At 39.7% G+C, this 19,553-nt stretch overlaps 1 protein-coding gene across 3 annotated transcripts; it reads right to left on the bottom strand.

Moving 5' to 3' along the window:
- Positions 1 to 50: 50 nt before the first annotated feature.
- Positions 51 to 6,996, bottom strand: slc33a1 (solute carrier family 33 member 1). 3 transcript variants are annotated; one of them, XM_040131526.1, is made up of 9 exons: positions 6,896 to 6,996; positions 5,348 to 5,802; positions 5,063 to 5,216; positions 4,757 to 4,952; positions 4,424 to 4,623; positions 4,098 to 4,282; positions 3,880 to 3,997; positions 2,655 to 2,870; positions 51 to 2,554 (listed from the first exon to the last, which is right to left on the bottom strand). In XM_040131526.1, the coding sequence occupies exons 2-9, from the start codon at positions 5,758 to 5,760 to the stop codon at positions 2,387 to 2,389; spliced, it is 1,650 nt and encodes a 549-aa protein (XP_039987460.1). In that variant the 5' UTR covers positions 5,761 to 5,802; positions 6,896 to 6,996; the 3' UTR covers positions 51 to 2,386. The 3 variants fall into 3 exon arrangements, with proteins under 3 accessions (XP_039987460.1, XP_039987459.1, XP_039987462.1); XM_040131525.1 differs by having other exon boundaries at positions 6,744 to 6,992; XM_040131528.1 differs by lacking the exon at positions 6,896 to 6,996 and adding an exon at positions 6,196 to 6,669.
- Positions 6,997 to 19,553: the final 12,557 nt, after the last annotated feature.

Genomic DNA, 19,553 nt, shown 5'->3' on the forward strand with positions numbered 1-19,553 from the left:
CACCTGTATTCAGACGTTCAGGAAAAACGAGACCTCACAAGTGTGCGTATTGCTTTTAATTACATATAAGATTTGTTTCAAATCTCAATGTTTCATCCTATGAATGTCAAAGTTTGTCACGTTCGTGATAACATTATACGAGCACTGCTGCTAGTGTATTTAAATTTCTCACTACACATACTTTCCTTTAGATTGGGGATTTTGACTCATTGTAAAAGAAACTGCAAAATAATTTAAAAAAAAAACATTTTTCAATTTACATTAAAACAATTTCATTTAAAAGGGTTATAAGGTAACATTGTGAGAAAATAATTTTCTGTAGCTGAAATAACAGTAGTTTACCACCACCTAAAGGCTAATTTAGCAGACTAATATGAAACCCCAATCTAAAACTACAATTATAAAACAGAAAACAAAAACAGCAAAAATGAACAGTCACACAGTCTATCTACTATAAGATCTGTCAACAAAAAAAAAACGGCTAACGTAGTGCCCCGTTAATGGCAGAAAGGCTGTCGGGTACAGTGACGAGTACGAGGCACAAAAAAAACTGACGGGGTGTGAGTTTGAGTGTCCAAAAAAAAGAAAAACAAACTTAATATATTCATCCAGAAATGGTTGACCTTCTAACTGTGGCTGACAAAGTGGGCAAAAGAAATCAGGAACTATGTAAAATGAGTAAAAACTGATCCTCTCTTTCCTTACATCCACCCAGATTGTGTACTTCAACATTTACATTTGACAGAGCAGTTGGATTTTCAACGCTGGCTTTAGAGAAAATACTGTAACATTCGGTTCTATGTACAATGCAAAACCCAGGCAGAGTGTTTGCTCATCAGGTTTCTCACCAGGCTGCTGATCTGGGATCTGAATTGTTCTGTGGGCAAGAAACTCAGTGTTTTGTTTTGCCCTTTTCTCCATTTTTACAGGCCACAGCAACTGATAAAACTCAAATTCTATCAGCTATATGTTCAATGATAAGCCAATAAAACCTCCAGTCCAGAACCAGGCTTCTCAGGGAGGCTTCATACCTGTGGAGCAGCTTAAACTCAGTAATGCCCACTGATGTCTGCTGTCAATGTCACACCCAGATGGGATCTGTTAAGGGATCCCTGAACTACGCTAAACATTTTGACAGGCCATATGGATGTTAAAATATTTAAATCAGGACTTGTGTATTAAATTGTTGCATTAAGAATGAATATAAAGGATATTGAGCCTTTCCCATACAATGTATCACAATAATAAATTCATCTAAAAACCCAGAGTAAAATCCTACCAGAAGATATTTTGGGTACTAGTTTTCTTCTTTTAACTTAAAAATACCTCAGTAAAAATCATTACCAACCAGGCCCCATTGATAACCAAGATGTTTTTAACAGTTAACAGTGCACTGTCTAATATTACTATTGAAGATATGAATTGGTCCTATAATAGGTAAAACTACTCTACTATAAGGAAAGTTGGAAAACTAAAAGATTGCTCCAACAAAAAAGCATTTCATATTTTCGACATCTCAGTTAATTTAAGCATTGGTGGTATTAGTTATATAATATGCATAAATCACTCTTAAAATGAAATTATTCATAAGGAATGTTGCTCAGCTTCAGACTCTGGTATGGTAGATTAACCCCAACTGCACCTTCAAGTAACTGTAATATGTCCTGCCTTGATCATTTAACTACAGCTCAAAGGATGTTGGCTTTGACTTGTTGCTGCTGTTTGTCTTTGATTAGCTAAACAAGGCACAATGAACTTTAGATGAAAAAAAAAAAAAAAACAACATTTAAATAATCCTAAAAAAGTTGCTTCAAATCTGAGTCAAAAAGTAATTCAAGTTATTCTTCACTCTGGGTTTAATTTACTTGGATTACCAGATGGGTGGATTTTGATAGTATTACTACAGTAATACAAGTATCTCAAATATATCCCTTTTATATTCATGTCTGATTATATATATAAGTACTCCTGTTACTGTGGCCTAAATACCAAAGTGAGGCTGCAGAGTAGAGACTCTGTTAGAGAGACTGCACGTTAACTTTTTGCTCAAATGAACGGTAGGAACTGTTGGGACACCTCATGGGAATCTTCAAAAAAGACAACAGATTTAGTTCAGAGGAGTGCGTCTCTACATCTTTCCTGTCTTTTCCTCCACAGAAGACAACAACGGTGCATTTCTTCACATTTATGTACATCAAAGTGACAGAGGTGAGAAAGTATGAGAACGGGTGTTTTCTCAACGTAGCAGCTAGACCAGGACCAGGGGAACTAAACCAGACGTGTGGGACAGGTTTACAGTATGTCCAGCATTTAGCTGTTTTTAGAGCAGACTATGCAAGGGTACAGTACACCAAGAAGAGTCTGTGGTACCGATGATAGAGTGTCATCACTGGTTAATTCTGCACCTCCACGCGGCGGGGCTCTCTTCCTGCAGCCGCCTCATTTTCTTCCCTAACCAAACCCACCAGGCTAAACCAATCACAACACACACCACTGACTCCACATAGTAGCCGTCCAATGTTGTCTCACAGACACCGCCTTCCTTAACGCACAGCTGGAGATGAGAAGAGGGACGAAAGAAGAACAGTCAGTTTATACTTCTCAGATGAGAACATACACAGGGTCTCGTTCCACCCTCTCCCCAGCTCACTTACCCCTGCCTCTTCTGGGGAGCCGCAGCTCTGCCCGACAGTGCCCTGGCACTGCTTAGTGGTCAGTGGATCCACCATCCACAGAGCAACAGTGGAGGGCCAGTTTCCTCCGAGGTTAGTGACGGTGTTCAGCAGGGTCATGTAGGTCCCGCCGATGAGCGGGTCGCTCACTTTGGCATGGAAGGCCATGCAGGCGACGTACATACTGTACAACGCCACCTGGGGTAAAAACAAGGGAAACCTTTGTTAAAGCTGAACAAGTCTCAAAGCAACAGTGGCATTCCGAGGCCTTATTCTTATCATACGAAATTTGTGCTGGATGATTTACTGATCCTAATAACGTAATGGCAAAAATCTCTCTGCGATTCTTTTCATTTCCTACTGAAAGAAAAAACCAACAGAGATATAACAGATATCACAACAAAACCTCCTTCATTCGGTTACGTCCCTGATATTTTATGTATTCTTCTGTTGCACACTGACATATGGGGGAAGAGATAGGAAAATAAATTAATTCATAGGAGAAAGGAGGAAATCCTCTCAACACTTGTTGGCCCTTATGTACCTACTTAAAACTGAGTAACTGCGATAAACTGGACATTATGCTGTCTAAAAATGTATACAGTTACAAACACAAACTAGTGAGTCTACAAGTCATATTTTCATAAAGCTGGTAACAGATTACATAGATACATTTTGTTTATGTATATTGTTTGAATTTTTACAGTTATGAAGTTTTTGAACACAGAAATGACAAATGGCTGCCAATAGCCTGCTTTTCACAGCAAACATTTTGACTTGTCTGAAGTAAAACTAACAACATCAACGATGTCTCTGCTCTATTCATGAGTCCCAACAAGTCTTGACAGTGTGAGCCAGCATGCATAATACCAGGACCCTGAAACTGAAGCAGCTGCATGGAATTCAGTGATCTTTCGTTTTCTTATTCATATCAGTGCTTTTCCCTCTGCAATGTCAAACTGCATTTTCAATGGAAAGGGGCTATTGTTTTGGTCTGTTGTATCATATTTGGACCGTACCTAATTCCAGCCAGTTTCCATCACTTACAGTTTCCTACATGCAAACTTGGAAAGCCTGTACATACTCTACAAAAGGGTCAAAAGTCCTTTCTTACATGCACTTTGGTGCTATGTGTCAAGGACTGGAAGAGAGGAAGAAAAGATGAGAAAAGAATGATAATACAGATAAAAACAGAGAAATACCAAACCTGATGCACTGCGTAGCTAAGCAGCACTATGGCGTAGTAGTAAACAGGGAAGCCTCCTTCTTGTTTTATACTAGAGGTCCACCACACCAGCAGAGCATACTCTAGGCCTATAAGCAACCTGAAATCACAGAACAACAACACTCTGTTAGCTTTTAGTTTATTGAACGTGCATATGTATGTGTGTGTGTGTGTGTGTGTGTGTGTGCGTGCGTTATAACCTAAAAGGAAAGGCCTTGTAGAAGACGTCCAGAGGTCGGGGCCCTGCTGTGTATTTACTGATGACTACTGGTAGAAGAATCTGCAGGGGCACCATGGGCACCGCCAACAATGCCAGCTGCTCCTTGGGAACTCCAGCCTCCACCAGCTTCAGACCCGTCACTGCATCTGCTGCAGAGAAACCAATCTGAAACACACAGAGAAGATAAACGAGAAATCTTTCATTCGCAGAGGATATTTGTGTTAAGCAGCAAACATCTAAGGGAAACACCTTCAAAATTGTATTTCAAAAGGCAAACCAAATATTTATCAAGAAACGGTCACGCACTTTAGCGGTGAGAAGCAGGACACAAAAGGTGAAGACTGTGGGCATCTTGATAATAGAGAACAGCAACTTGTAGGTTTCCATGACACCCTGTGTCTCCTCTTGGACTCTCCTCCTTCCTTTGCCATGCTCATTTTCCCTTTTAAAAATGGCTACCAGTGTCGTGGAAACCAGGAACACCATTCCCCAGAAAAACAAGAAGTCTGTAGCAGAGCAGCAGAAAGCATCAGAAAATAAAATCTATTCAAATGATCACCCAAATTACTGTTATCTTTTAAACTATCACAAAAATTATCATTTGTCTTTTTAGTCTAGTACATCAGGGATAGAAAATACCTGACAAGGTAACAATGCCTGTGTCCTTGGGCTCTATTCTGAGGTATCTGTTGCAGAAATCAGCAGACTCCAGAGCCAGAAAGAGCACATTCCCCAGGAAGTAGCCAGCTGTCTGACCTACAGAGTTGCAAGTAGATGCATAACCCACATTTTCTCTGGATAACATGGTCAGGGCCCAGCCATCCACAGCTACATCCTTGAAGACAGAGAAGGTAGAGCAGCGGGAGGATGGGAAAGAAACTATCTACTCTAACGTATTTATCTTTCTGAATACGTGTTTGTATCACAGTGTTTATGGTTGCCTACCTGTGTGGCTGCCAGGAAGGCGAGCATAAAGAAGACTGCAGTAAGTGTTACCACGTTCGGTCCTCCCTCACTCTGCAGCAGTGAATTGACCGTTACAGACAGGTAGAGCATGAAGAGGCCCAGCAGGTACTGTGTGGGCACCAGCCATGACTTTCTGGGAGGTTAGGGTGGGCATAGAAATGATCAGGAAAAAGATGAACAGTGTAGAGAAAAAAAAAAGGGCAGGAAAAAATCTCCACCAAAACTATAACATTAACATAAACAATATACATGTGTCTTTCTTACCTTCTACCAAACCTGCTGAAGTAGAGAGCATCCACAAGTGGTGCCCAGAGAAGCTTGAGACTAAATGGCCAGAAGACAAAGCTGAAGAAGGCTTGGTCCTTGTAGCTGACGCTCTTGCTCTGTAAGATCAGAGGGATGCTGCCAGCCAGTCCCAGAGGAATCCCTTGCAGCACATAGAGAAACAGAAGAAGCGACACATTGCCCAGCTCGCCACGGATCCCAGGCTTGACTCTGTGCCTCTGGTCCTCTGAATCCAACCCTCTGATGAGACCCTCTGCCTCCTCATAAACATCTTGCTCAGAGGTACTCATCTCTCCCCTGTTCACATCCCTCATATTTTCATTGGGGAAGGTGGCACCTGCCAGCTTCCTCTGCCGCCCATTCTTGTGTGTAATCACATCTGAGGGCTCCATGTTGGAGCAGTGGGCATCAAACCCGCTGTGCCCTCAGCAAATCTGAAGAAAAAGATGAGCAAGAACTCCTGAAACAGCTGAACAGACTGCTAATTAACTGCAAGTCTCTGAAACGACTATGAATATTTTCAATCATTTGTATCCGACTGAGATTAAAAATCAATTTTTTAGGAAGCAGAGCCATAAAGGAAACAATACCGAAAGTTACAGACAGACTGATTGTTCACAGCAAAAATAAATATATGTACACATGGAACAAGTAGAACAGTAAAATATAATATTGAGCAGATCTAGGAGATAGGTTTTAAGTGAGAGGTTATAATCAGTAGATGCTTTTCATGGGGGAAAAACATCCATTGAGCTATAGGCAGTGAAATGTTGATCAAACAGTTGTCCGAACTATTGGCAAACAGTCTAACTGACTTTCTGACTTACTCCTGGGATGTTGACCAGCAGACTCCTAGAATGTACACACTGCACACAACAGGAAAAAAAGAGCACATATAGTGTGTATAGAAATCAAATCTTATGGCAGTCGGTCATTAATGGGACGAGAGGTGACAATTGTGGGCATCGGTCCATAAAAAAAAAGATCCTGGATTGTGTTGAATTAAAAATGAGCTTTGTGGTCCATATAGTACAAATAAAAAGAGAGAAACTCACTGTCCAGTATGTGAAATAAGTCATAAAAAATGAATGAATCCACACTGCTGCACTCGCAGACACAAGCAGTCTCTGGCAGAAGGCAACTAAGGCTAATAATGGAGCAGATAAATGAATGAATGTGCTAACTTCAGTTAGCAGATGTCACCTTCAAACGACAAGGTCTGACGTTATATTAAAAAAAAAAAGACAACACTTACATTACAAGTCGATTCCATTAAATTACATTGGGACAAATATAATGACGTACAGATGGCATGCACGACATGAAAAGGGAGAATGAAATCACACAAGCAGTAAGTGGATGAACTCATGCATACCTGGTGATGATGACAGCATGCCAAATCAACAAACACAACACAAACAGCAGAATTACAGAGCCAATCAACCGGATATCAGATTTATTCTGCGTTTATTCAGGATCAAAGTGGCGGCATCTCAACAAAGAAAAGAAACAGCGGAAAATGACTACCGTTTGACTTAAAAAAGCTTTCATCGGCTAACATCAACACAGGAGAATCGGGAAGTGCGGCGTGTGCAACGTCCAATCGTGTCCGGCACCTACAGCTGACGTGTCGAAAACAAGTGAAAGATGTTCCGCTTCGGTGCATTTACACGGTATCTCATAGGATTATTTTTTTAAAAACGTACAGTAATTTAGTAATTTCAGTAATGAATGTTGAACGGACAATGTACAAAAATCGAAACCCAGTGCCGGTTGTGGCAACACCACAATTAAAAATACTCTATTACAGTCACTGCACGTGCTCGACAGTCCGTCCAAAACTGGAGTTCACATTAAGTAGCGAATGTTTCCAGATGTCTGGCGAATTGAAGCTATAGGAAAATAGAAACCAGTGACTGCTAGGTGGCTTCTTAGGTCAATGACTTTGGTCACTTTATACATGAGAAGCTCTCATGGTAACTTTCAAGGCTGAACCACCAACCATGCGAAGCAGGCTGCACTATAGGACCCCAGACCCCAAAACCCCCCTTTTTGAGGAATGTGTACCTCTCTTTCATAAAGTGAAATGATGAGGGCATTGGCAGGCCCTGCCTACCTTTTCTTTCACTACACTACTTGGTGTATTACATATAGTGTCGGGCACGGAGGAGTTGGTGGGGGCCCACAGATCATTTTTGCCTCAGTGCCCATAGTGGGTTAATCCAGCCATGCTTTCCCCTGATGTTCTTTTGCAGGATGATAAACTTACCTGAAGCATCACGGCTTCAGGTATTATCCTTTTGGAAGTTGATATTTTGTTTATTACCAAGTTGTACTGTCATTGCACTCGGTAATGCCTTTAATGTGCCTCTGCGTGACCTGCTTTGATTGTCGTTCATAGAGTAATTTAACAGATGTATCCTCCACAGTCTGTTGTGTTACTGAAGCTCATCATTTTATTCCTTGTTGGACGGAGTGAAACCTATGGAAAATATATATAATTCCATTGTTTTCTGTATACAAAGGTTCACATGAGACTTTTTTCTTTCCTACATATTTTTAGTGCAAATGAGGAGTGTTTGCTCCACATAGAAATTAGGTTACCCTTAAAAAAATGAATAATTGTAATTCTTATAAATTATTCAATTAATAGTATACTAATGGATTATTTTTGTTTATGATCATATCTAAATCAGGTTTGTATATAGTGTACAACATATTTGCTTTTTTATTTGCAAGACAGAAAAGACAGAATTGCAGTAAATACTGTAAGTCAAAGCAGACAATCTGGGTGATTTCTTTGAGTTGCTGAAAAAAATTGAGGGTGGGATCAAAAAGTAGAAAAAGCGTAAAGACTCTTGTAAGGAAGGTCTTCTAGGGGTTCAACCCTCCCTAACCCTAACTCTCTGACCATGTTCCATCCAAATATATGTTTCCCTTTTTTTTCATATTGCAACATCATGACTGAAGAACTCACATAGGTCTAAATGTTGCATTATTTTATTAATCTTTTTATACTTATCAAGCAGTAAAAAACATAGTCAGGAGTCAGACAGCTAATTAAGAGTTCAGGAGTACACAGTTTTCAAGTATTCATACAAGCTCCATTTAACTCAGTACATTCACAAATTAACATCAGACCTCTTTAAAACTGTGCACTCCTGACCTCTTGTGGTCCAAGTCACCACTTTCTGAGAATTCGGGACACAGAGCCACACAGTAACAATTTAAGTAAGCAAGCAATTTTTTAATGATAACTCAGAATGAGTAACGCATATACGTGACACTGCCCTGCACAAAAGGTAAACTAAACGCAACCAAACAAAACTAAGTTGGATACCTGCAAGTCACCAGCCCTCCAGAAGGGAGAGGGAGAGGGAGAGTTATATGGAGACCCAAGCAGTTGAGGGCAGCCCCTCAATGAGGTGGGAGGGGTCAAGGAATCAGCGAGGACCTGAAAAAGGGAACCCGAGGCAGGCTGAGCAGATACTGAGCCGTCACCTCATATTCAAGGGCCCCTTGAGACTCAGGATAGCACTGGACACCTGATGTTTAATCCTAAACTGTTTTACAACTTGGGAGAAAGTAAATGAAAGAGGAGACATGAAATGACTCCCCCGGTCTGTTTCATTTAGTGAGTTGAGTGAACTTTCAGCAGTTAATTCATTCAACAAATCATTTCAAGTCAAAAGACCTCAAGTTAGAAGAATTCACATTCTAAAGTCGTCTGAAAATTAAAACTAGACATTCTGAGTTGAATTAACTTGAATTTAACAAAACCTACATATTGACATAAAGTTAACAAGAAAAGATCAGTTGATTCTACTAAGTTCCTCTGTGGTGTTTTATCGTGTATACTAACATTTAAAATGATCACAGGTGGCAATAACAGGTGTCTTAGTGCCCTGATCATCACTGCTCAGCTTCGTCATGGTTTACAAAAGGTCTGTTTGCGGGTAGAAAAAGGAGCTGAGAGAAAAATATGCGCTTTTGACTTTTGCAGCTCAATTTGGACACAGACTACTCTAAATACACTATTCAAGACGTCCAGACAGAATACAGTGTTGGTTAACCCAGTAATAAAACCAAGTAAAGTAAAGCCAAAAAGCTTCTGTTACCACATGAGCTACAAATGTGTATTTATGGTTGTAACACCAAAAATGTCTGAGAGGCACTTGTAAACTATATTAGACATGCATCTGCTGAAGAACCATGATGCACTGCTCCACTTCTTAAACATTTCATGTGAACACTGATCCCAAGATGGAGCCACGACTGAGCTGGAACACAACCACAACGCAACACAGCTGAATACTGTGTAAACTGGATGCCAATATATTTTTTAGTTTCTCACTAAAAGCTGTTGATAATGCAACTATTGTTAAAGCTATTACAAATAACACTGCTACTGCTACTCATGACTGAATGAAATATTTCATCTAAACTTTCCGTTCCTTTCATGTTTTAATTAGTTTTCTGTTTTTAACTCTGTATAACAGAAGGAAAGGTCTATAGGAGGGTGTTGCCCTCCCTAACCCTGTGACAATATTCCATCCAAATACATGTCTCCTGTTGCTCATACACCAATGTACTGTAGTTCAACCATCTACAAAATAAGGGTCTAAGATTTTTCGTAATTTGTTTCAACTACTCATCAGTAAACATATTGAGCTATAACCAAATAAAGAACAGGCTATTTAAAAAAATTCTGAGGGATTTTTGAGTCATGAGAAACTGACGTATATACAAAAGCGAACAGGTATTTGAATGTAACATTGCATACAGACCCTCTTAAAGCTCTTCCACAAAGTCATTAGGATGAGTGCACCACAATAGAAAAAGCAGTATGGACAAAACCTGGAAAAACAAACCCTGAAAAAAAGCTGAAGTTGATTTTTCTGATCAAAAGAACAGAATAAAAAGTAATTATTGCCAACAATTTAAGTGCTACTGCTGAAATGCCATGAATACAACTGAAACCTCAGTTGCTACTGCATGTATCACTAGTTAGATAGTTTTTGACTTTTAAGATCTTGTTTAGATTATGTTCTAGATTGTCTACTTTTAATTTGCTTTTTTAGAGTTGTTTTAGTACTGCTACTACTGCTTATAATGCTACTAATACATCAATATTACTGTTTCTACTAGTAGTATTACTGCGACTTATTAATTAATAAGTTACTTCATCTTGTTAGAAGCATTTATGCAACAGACCAATATTAGTGAACATGTTATATATTTGCTGTCTTTGATTTGCTGAAAATAAGCAGCTCTATAGTTACATCAGGACCAATAATGTGCTGCAGTCGGCTCTGGCTTCGGATTGGTTCATTTGTGTAACAAGGTGCCTGTACTTGGTGGTTAATTTAATTGAAGCTATGGCGCCCGGAGAGCACACTAGCCTTTGACCATGCTAACCATGTTTATTGTGATAATCATGCACGTGTATTATGTTTAAAGTATTTTGTTACCGTTTTTCTTTTATGTATTTGAAGAAGGAGGTTTTTCAGTGAACTCAGAACATAGACTGTGGTGTTTCATTTACACACGCACCAACTGTATGCTTGGACTCTGTGGCTGAAGTTTTAAGCAATAGATGGAGCCACACTAACACCCTTTCCTAAATTGTTTCAAACAGAAGGAAAGGTCTACGGGAGTGTTAGACCCTCCCTAACCATGTGACAACGTTCCTATTGTTTCCTATTGTTCATACAGTCGTGTAGTTAAACAATCTGTCAAACAGGGATCTACAGCTTCTAACCCTTTCTTTCTATTACTCATCAGTTAACACACTAATGTATAACCAATTTATATTATGTTATTTTATAAGAATTCATCAGTAATGATTATGGAGAATGTTATTTCTCTGTTTAAAAGCATTAAATTCTGATATATGAACAACAATAAACAGTTCCTTAAAGACCCTCCTGAAGCTCTTTCCTTCTTCTACAAAGTCCAAAGTTAGAAATAATTTTAACGAGAGGATCCTTCTTTATTTTTGCTGATCACAGGGATTTAGTCAAATAAAATTAGCTTCAAGTACAACAACTATTCCATCTATGAGCTGATTCTGACTGCTAACCCTGCCTCACCCAAACCCTCTGACAATGTTCCATCCAAATTTATGCTTCCCGCTGTTCAAACTGCGATGTTAAGACTTGAGAACTTAAGGCTAACTACTACTAGGAGCTAATTGAAAGCGTGTTCCACTAGTTTCAGCCTCAAGAGCTCAGGAGATATGAAAGTTTGGCCCCTACATCACTCAAGGAAGTGCACGCAGTGAGATTCATACATTAACATCGTCAGACCACTTTAAAACTGTGCACGTCTGACCTCTAGTGGCCGGAGTCAGTGTAACATGCTATCGCATAACACACCTTCTATTTATGTTTTAACTTACTCATCATTTAATATATTGATATTGATAATTTAAAAATAAATTTAATGAAAAATGGGAAAGTTATTAAACAAGAAAACTCTTAAGACACACAACCGGTCATAAGTTTTACAACACTCCCATTTTTCCACTCTTTATTGAAATTTCAGCAGCTCAACTCCTGTGAATAATCTTAAATGGTACAAAAGTATGTGCTAAACTGCCCAAGTTGGAAAAAAAGTTTAAGTCGCAGGAAAAACGGAAAAATCATGTAAATTTAATAGAAAACAGTCCCTTTTCAGGGATTAACAAAACTGGTTAACTTACAGCTTTTTAGCAGCAGTGGAAGTAAATGAAGCCTTGAAAGTTAATGCAAACAGTTCCTACAGTTGCCCCAACTTCTGATGAGTACTTACAAACCCTCTGTCTGTTCGTGTTGCAACAGACTGTGTTACTACACCCTCTGATGCATTATTAGGACAGGACTGTACCGCAGGAAGTAGGGCTGTATATTGCTATCAGAATGGTGAGAAAAAGGCAAGTAACAAAGGAAGACAGACTGGTTGGTCAGGGGTTCATCCTACAGCAAGATAATGACCCAAAACACTGGAAGAAAAGAACCAGACAGTGGCTTCACGTGATGGAAGATTGTAGAAGGAACACCAGGAGTGTGTTTGGCTGCTGGAGGTGTCGGAAAATTTTATTAAATTTAGGATTCAAGATTCCATGATTCCCATGATTCCTTTTTTTTTTTTTTTTTTTAATCTTTATTTATTTGTGCATGTTGGAATGGAATATCGTTGGTGGACCCTCCTAAAGCACTTGAAGTTACGACAACTTGGTCTCAATAGATAGAATTATTAAAAGTGTAAATATTTTAAATAGTTTAAATACTAAATCCATAGCTAAATACTTTTGTATGTTCTAAATAACTGAAGTTTATTGTTCATATTGGTGTAAAAAAAATGTACATTTTATTTTTCTGCTTGTTCGACTTATTGAGTCAAATAAAATTAAGAGTGAAGACTCACCATTACTTATTTTGAAAATATATTTTTTAGACATATTGAATAAGTTTATCAAAAAAGTATGCAGTCAAAGAATGTAGACACATATACTGTCTACATACAAAGATGGACTACACATCCATATATACTGAGGTTGTTTTTTTTTTGTGGAAGTTTTCAGTTTTTATTTTTGAGGAAGTTTTCCATAGAAGGTTTTTGATGATATTAAATACCTGAAAGGCTTACACTAATAAAGGACACAATTAGTTAAAGCTTATCAACACACAAAGACAAAATGAAAGAGTTAAAACTTATCCACATAATAAAGGGTTAAAACCTATCTACACTCTAAAAAGGTAAGTTGTTTGTGTGTGTGTGTATGTGTGTGTGTGTGTGTGTGTGTGTGTGTGTGTGTGTGTCTGTGTGTGTGTGTGTGTCTGTGTGTGGTGATGTTACGTCTACTGCTGGTCCAGCAATGGAGCTCTGCACCTGGCCTGTTTTCTGCAGGAGGCTCACATCTCTGGGTTGTATGGAGAGCCCGTTATCCATGCCATGAACATCTCCATGGCAACACTGGACAGGAGGAAGTCAAACTGACAGGTAATGAGGGAAAGCAGCTGAAACTCCCGCGGGCAGATATCCTGCCCTGTGTAATGCTTGGACCACAGGACGACATGCAGGACGTCCTCTAATGTCCTTCCCTGATTACTGATGATGAAAGTCTTACCTTTACATTATCTCTCTGCTGCACGAGGTGCAGGGCAGCGAGCTGAGATACCCGTCTGTCTCACACATCCACGGACGCTTCAGTCTTCAGGGGTGTAGACCTCCTGGCAGGAGCTGTTGGTCTCCGTATTCTCCCAGGATGGGAAACAGAGACAATCTGCTTCCCGCCGTTTCCCCAACAGAGGGTGCTTCATACTTACATCTGATCCTCACATGACAAAGCCTCACAGATCAACGGAGCCTCATTTAGAGGGATGGAGGTTGCAGGCATTGCCAGACTGGAATTTTCTACTGTCTAATATCTCCTCTGTCTTCTACAGTAAAACTTTGGTCGATACCCTTCAGGCTAAACGCAAATAAACTGTTTTATGTATGGTAACAAAGGAAACACGTATTTTTTTCCATTAATCCAGTTTACCCTCTGTAGTCACCATTTGTCCATAATTAAAATCAAACTTCAATCAAACTTGAAATCAAAAGGCCACTGATGCACCATAGGAATGTGTTGTACACAGGTAAAACATGTCCGTTGTCCACACAACGTCTTTGTCTTTTCTTGATGGATATTTATCCTTGTCAAGCAAGAAATACACTAGGATAAAGAAATCAGGGCTCTTGCTGCCTCTCTTACTCTGGTAAAATATTATAGACCCTCTCAGGTGCATGCTGGTCCTATGCCTGCCTACCAGTGCCAAAAGTGCTGCACAATTCTTACAAAACAAACAAATAATAGACTAAATAATCTATACAAACAACTTGCCAAACTAACCAAACTATACAAATAACCAAAAAAAGAAAATAATAAATGTATATACTCTACATACAGTAAATATCTATAATAATCAATTACTCAAAACAAATCATAAACAAAAAAATAGCTCCTACATCTTCATTACACAGGTAAGTTAAAAATGCTAAGGTGACATGAGTTACTTCAACAAACCAACTGTGTGATTACTTTTGCAATGTTGTTTCAGTTATTTCATTTTATCACTTTTTACAATTATGGTTGAATTTGTGTTAGCAAACACAGTCGTAATCTTGGGCAGAAAAAGTCCCCATTTTCATTTTTAAAACATGTTGTTCCAGAAAGTTTTATAAGTCAAACCAAGGGTAATTGTGTGATGCATTAGTGTAGAGCTTTAGGAATTGATTAATAATGATTTTTTGTTTTTCAACTAATTATAAACTTTGTTTTCGTGTTTCTTGGAGTGATCTTTTTGACCACTAGATTTGCTGAGCATGAATGCTCGTTTTCAAGAACGTCCTTTTTCACATTCACACAAACTAAATGTCATCAAAAAGAGAGTTTCATTGTTGGGTAATTCAAGACCTCTCTAACGAGGTGACAATCTCAAACTTTTCAGCCTGTTGTACACTGTAACTTGTCATGTCATGTTGGTTCCAGCATCACAAAAATGACACCACAGTTTCCTGCCACATGTAGTTGTGAGTGTTGATTTTCCTACAATCCTACATGAACCTTTTATACTATGTAGCTGGTGTAATCACTGAGTTTATGGGCAATTACACTCATAGTCCTTTAAAAACATTGCGTATTAAAGCTCTACATAAAACTAAATAATGTTACAAATAATATTTCAAATCAGTACAAGCTCATAACAAATCTAACTTGATACACAATTTTACTGTCTGCATCCCAGACAGCAAAAGAAAGGTGTTTTACCCTGCTGGTGTTGCTCCTTCTCCGGTAGCCATGGTCATGGAGGTGAGATGGCACATCACACATCTGTAACCATTAACATACAGTTCAGGATTGGACTCTGCTTAATTCGACACAACTATATTCGACAGAACAATGAAGAAATTTGTTAATCCCTTTGACCTGCTGAGCTCACTGATGTTTCCCTTAGTTAGAAAAACATTTTTCTACTCTGTATGTAAATGTCAGTTTCCTTTTTCTTTCATTTAATTTAATTTATCAACCTAATTATTTATTTATTGCTGTAATATCAGTTAAACTTGACAGTACTGAAACAACAACAACAAAAGTGACTACTTATACACTTGCAAATAAAGCAATGAATGTGGGCTACATCCTTAGAAAAATGCCAGGCTCACCATGGAAACTATTGTATCTTTAAAATGAGAAATTTTCTGAAGGTGGAGGCTGAATGCAAATATGTGCAATACACCCAAAATTACCCAAAGAAGTTTAAAGAAGTACACACTGAATCAGTTTGCTTTAAAAGCAGCATCTTGGTTCAGAATTGGGCAGGGTCACTTCAGTCTTCGCATTTCAGTTACTTAAGCCAGAGTCTTTAATATTTTATTTGTTACTGAACAAACTTGACTTGAGTTGTACTTAGTAGATGAAAGATTCATCCACTGGATGCGCTGGGACACAATAACAGTGATTTGACCTGGGGTCCTCGGGTATTTCAGGTCCTCTCAGCATCAGACACCCCCACCCAGGCGAATCAGCCAGGGTTGATCAGGCCCCGACTTGCGTCGCAGCAACAAATGCCCACGGATCGGCCACCTTGATCCAGTGGTGGCTTTCTCTGTGGCTTCACTCATGGATTTGATGGCCCTTTTATTTGACGCCCGTGTGACACCCAATCGGTTGATTACTTTGCAGAGTCAATGTCCTGCTAAGCCTCTGCAGCCTACCTCTATGGGCTATTTGTGCATCTTCCAGCCTCTCTCCTGGCACTTTTCCACTAGTTTCTGGTTCTGGTTCCTGGAGTTCATGATCAGTTTTTTTGTCACCTCAGATGTGATAATCAAGTCTGGTCAGAGTGTTGTTGCTATGATGTGCTGTGGAAACTTCAGCTGCTTGCCCAGATCAACATGCAGCTGCCAGAAAGAGGACTAGTAGAGGCGGCTCATCCATGCTTTTGGTTGTGGAAGGGGTTACTCTCCAGCTCTGACATAGGTGTTTGACTTCTTTGGGGCGTTGTGGTGTTTGCTGGTACTCAAGGCCATGGCTATACTCTCACCGCCTAGAGCACCTGGTCGCACCAACAATAGCGATCTTCCCCAAGGGGCCTTTGGGCAGCTACTGAGGAGATGCTCTAAGGATCCTCTTTAAGAGCAAAGAGGGCAGGAAGGTGTCTCGCTCTTGCCCCAGATGTCAAGGTTTATTGGGTTTGGTAGGGTATCATAGCCAGCTTGGACAAGGAACCGGCGTGATGGAAATCTGCCTGCATGATGTTCGACCAGGTAATCCTGCGCTGCGCTATACTCTCCCACTTTGTCCATGCTCCCTGCTGCTTGAGCCCCACCGTCTTGCTCACATGCTCATCCTCCACGCCTGCTCGAACCTCCTCCTGGATTAGATGGTGTCTCCTCTTGCCCTGCGTCTTGCCAACCTGGGTCTTTGGGAAGTATCCCAAGCCCACTATGCCAGTGGCGATGGTGCCTACCAGCTCTTTTTGCCTTCGACTCTACCACCTCCACTGCTTTCTCCGCCCTAAATTTCCTCCCTGTTCTCGCCTCATAGCCAGCTGATGACACCTACTGGTCTTTAGAGTCCCTGTACTGTAGGGCTTCTCGTGTTTGCACCAGCATAAAATCTTCAGTGAACCCATTGAATGGGAGCTGCAAGATGTTACTGGCCTGTACAGTGCTGCACTGTTGAGGGTGCAGGGAAGGCCCAGCCACTTGCGGAGAAAACCGCTCATCTTCTTCTCAAGGAACTCAATTACATAGGTACAGTACTTGAATAAATGTACTTATTGCACCCCTGCAAATTGCTAGGCTATATAACAAATATAACACTAACAACAACGTAATACCACAAGAAAAGTAAGAAATTCACTTAGACAGTTAGCTGTTAAAAATGTGCTCAGACACACACGTGCTCGCACCCACGGACACCAGACACAGACAAAAACACACACACACACACACACACACACACACACACACACACACACACACACACACAACCACTGACCACCTCTGGGGCATGATTAATACAGGCCATATTCTCAGAGGTTGGAAATATCACACAAATAATTACATTCCACAAAACACCCAGTTAAGGATTACAATTAAAGCATAAGTTAACCGAGTCATGAAACTTAAAAGATACAGTACACTGGATCCTTTCTTTGGTATTTTATGTTACATTCACGTGACAATTAAAAAAAAAGAAGGCACATTTAGGCTTCTTGGCTGAAATATACATTTATTAAAGAAAGAAGTCACATTTGTCCCGGAATGATTTTAGAGCCCAGTGGTTCTAGTTTAACTCCCTAGTATCATGCAGTCGGACGTGATAGACATCTCATACCTAAACAGATATGATATGCATCAGTGTTGGAAAGAAAGATCTACAGGTTAAAGTAATATAAATATAGATTTTTCCGCATGGCCCAGTCGTTCATCTGTTAATCTTGTGTTCTTGTTGTCCTTGATTCAGCTCAGTTAGGCACAAGTGTTGGCTTTTAACTCTGAAGATCCAAATTCAGGTGTACAAAAAAAATTAATAAATAAAAATACAGTGAATTCAAAATTAAGACGGAAGTAATGGATCTCCAATTTCTTTGGCCACCCTACCAGTCTTGAACAGAAACCGCGCTGAAACCTCCTCCAGAAGATCTTTTAGTAAGGGTAATGATGCACCGATTGCACCACATTTGAGTTAGGATTAATGAATGACAGCACGCTCTGCCTTGTGGTTGCTATGAGTGCATGTGAAATTGCTTATCCTCACAGATGGCATGTGACAACATGCAGGCATATTTGGGTGGATCAGCATGTGATAGCAGGAGCACTGTGAAGCTGTAGCTGTGCCACTGTGAGAGGGAGGGTCTATGTAAGAGTCAAGAGTCAATAGTATGATCAAATATCCCAATATAGAATAAAATAATACACCTTATTTTAATCCCATATCAGGATGCTGCTGATGTCTAGGTTATTGCTCTTATACCAAAGACAAAAAGCTGTGTTCAAATCATTCCAGTAACCACTCCTGTTCAGAGTTTGCCAGTTGGTTTAACTCCTTTTCAAGGCTGGATTACCAACTGGGCAAATCAGGCAACTGCCTAGGGGCCCCAGACCTCTGAGGGACCCAAAAGCGCCAGGTTTACTCCATGTAATTTGGGTCTATATAATGTGATTAATCACAATTTTGTTATACATCCGAAGTAGAATATCAACTATGACCACATCCTTCATCCTCCATCTTATTCAACAGGAATCTCATCCTTGTCTTATAGGGGGGCCCTTTGTCAAAATCTAATTTTAAGACCTTGGCTGTTTCAGTTTATATTGAGCTGAGTTGTTGTAAAGTGGGTTTCATCATATTGTTTCAATTTCTCTCTGTTTGTCAAGCAATTAAAACACAGAAAACCTTAGGGCATGTTTTTTATTACATCATAGGCGTACTGTAAACAATTATTTCACTGTCAATGGATCTGAAAATTATTTTCTTCAATAACTGATTGATTGTTCAATGTATAAAATGTCATAAATTGTGGGAAAATGCCTATCACTATTCCTTGATGCCAAAGTTAATGAATTCAAATGTCTGGTTTTCTCTGATCAACAGCCAACCCCCCCCCCCCAAAAAAAAAAATTAAACTGACATGTAACATGTGACATGGGGGTCAATAGGGGCCCAACAGCAAATTTTTGCCCTGGGGCCCCCGCAGAAGTTAATTCAACCATGGCCCAGGGCCTCAGGCCCTCAGTGGCCCAAAACGCCCGATATTTATTACATCTCAATTGTGGTAATATGATTGATTTGTTTGAGAGTATGCACCAATAAAGCCCCACAATATCAACTCACTACTTACTTAGTCTACCTGTTTTATAGATGCACCTTGTGCATATGTGGCGCATATTCCTTAAATAAATGAATACAAATCGATTGAAGAAGCACTGTTGCTATAGTTGCGTTAATTTCCTTTGTGCACGGATTTAGGCCGGCGGTTTAAATTTTGACGGACACAAATACTAGCCAATGAGATGCAAGTATTTTCCGTGGTCGTATTAATTGTCCGAGTAGTGTTATTCATTACATTTTTCCACAGGATGGCGCTGATATCATCCCATCTGAATATCTTGCCCTAGCGGTGAACCAAAATGTCTGTTATGTAAAAGA

Source organism: Xiphias gladius, chromosome 7 (genome assembly GCF_016859285.1).
Source record: "Xiphias gladius isolate SHS-SW01 ecotype Sanya breed wild chromosome 7, ASM1685928v1, whole genome shotgun sequence".
Classification (NCBI taxonomy): Eukaryota; Metazoa; Chordata; class Actinopteri; order Istiophoriformes; family Xiphiidae; genus Xiphias; species Xiphias gladius.

What these genes read in the sequence shown, in the direction of transcription:
- slc33a1 (XM_040131526.1), bottom strand. Translation starts at nt 5,760, where the DNA reads ATGGAGCCCTCAGATGTGATTACACACAAGAATGGGCGGCAGAGGAAG. An exon ending in CCTTCCTGGCAGCCACACAG is followed by an intron (nt 4,953 to 5,062) that starts GTAGGCAACCAT and finishes TCTGTCTTCAAG; the next exon opens with GATGTAGCTGTGGATGGCTG. An exon ending in TCCTGCTTCTCACCGCTAAA is followed by an intron (nt 4,283 to 4,423) that starts GTGCGTGACCGT and finishes TGTGTGTTTCAG; the next exon opens with ATTGGTTTCTCTGCAGCAGA.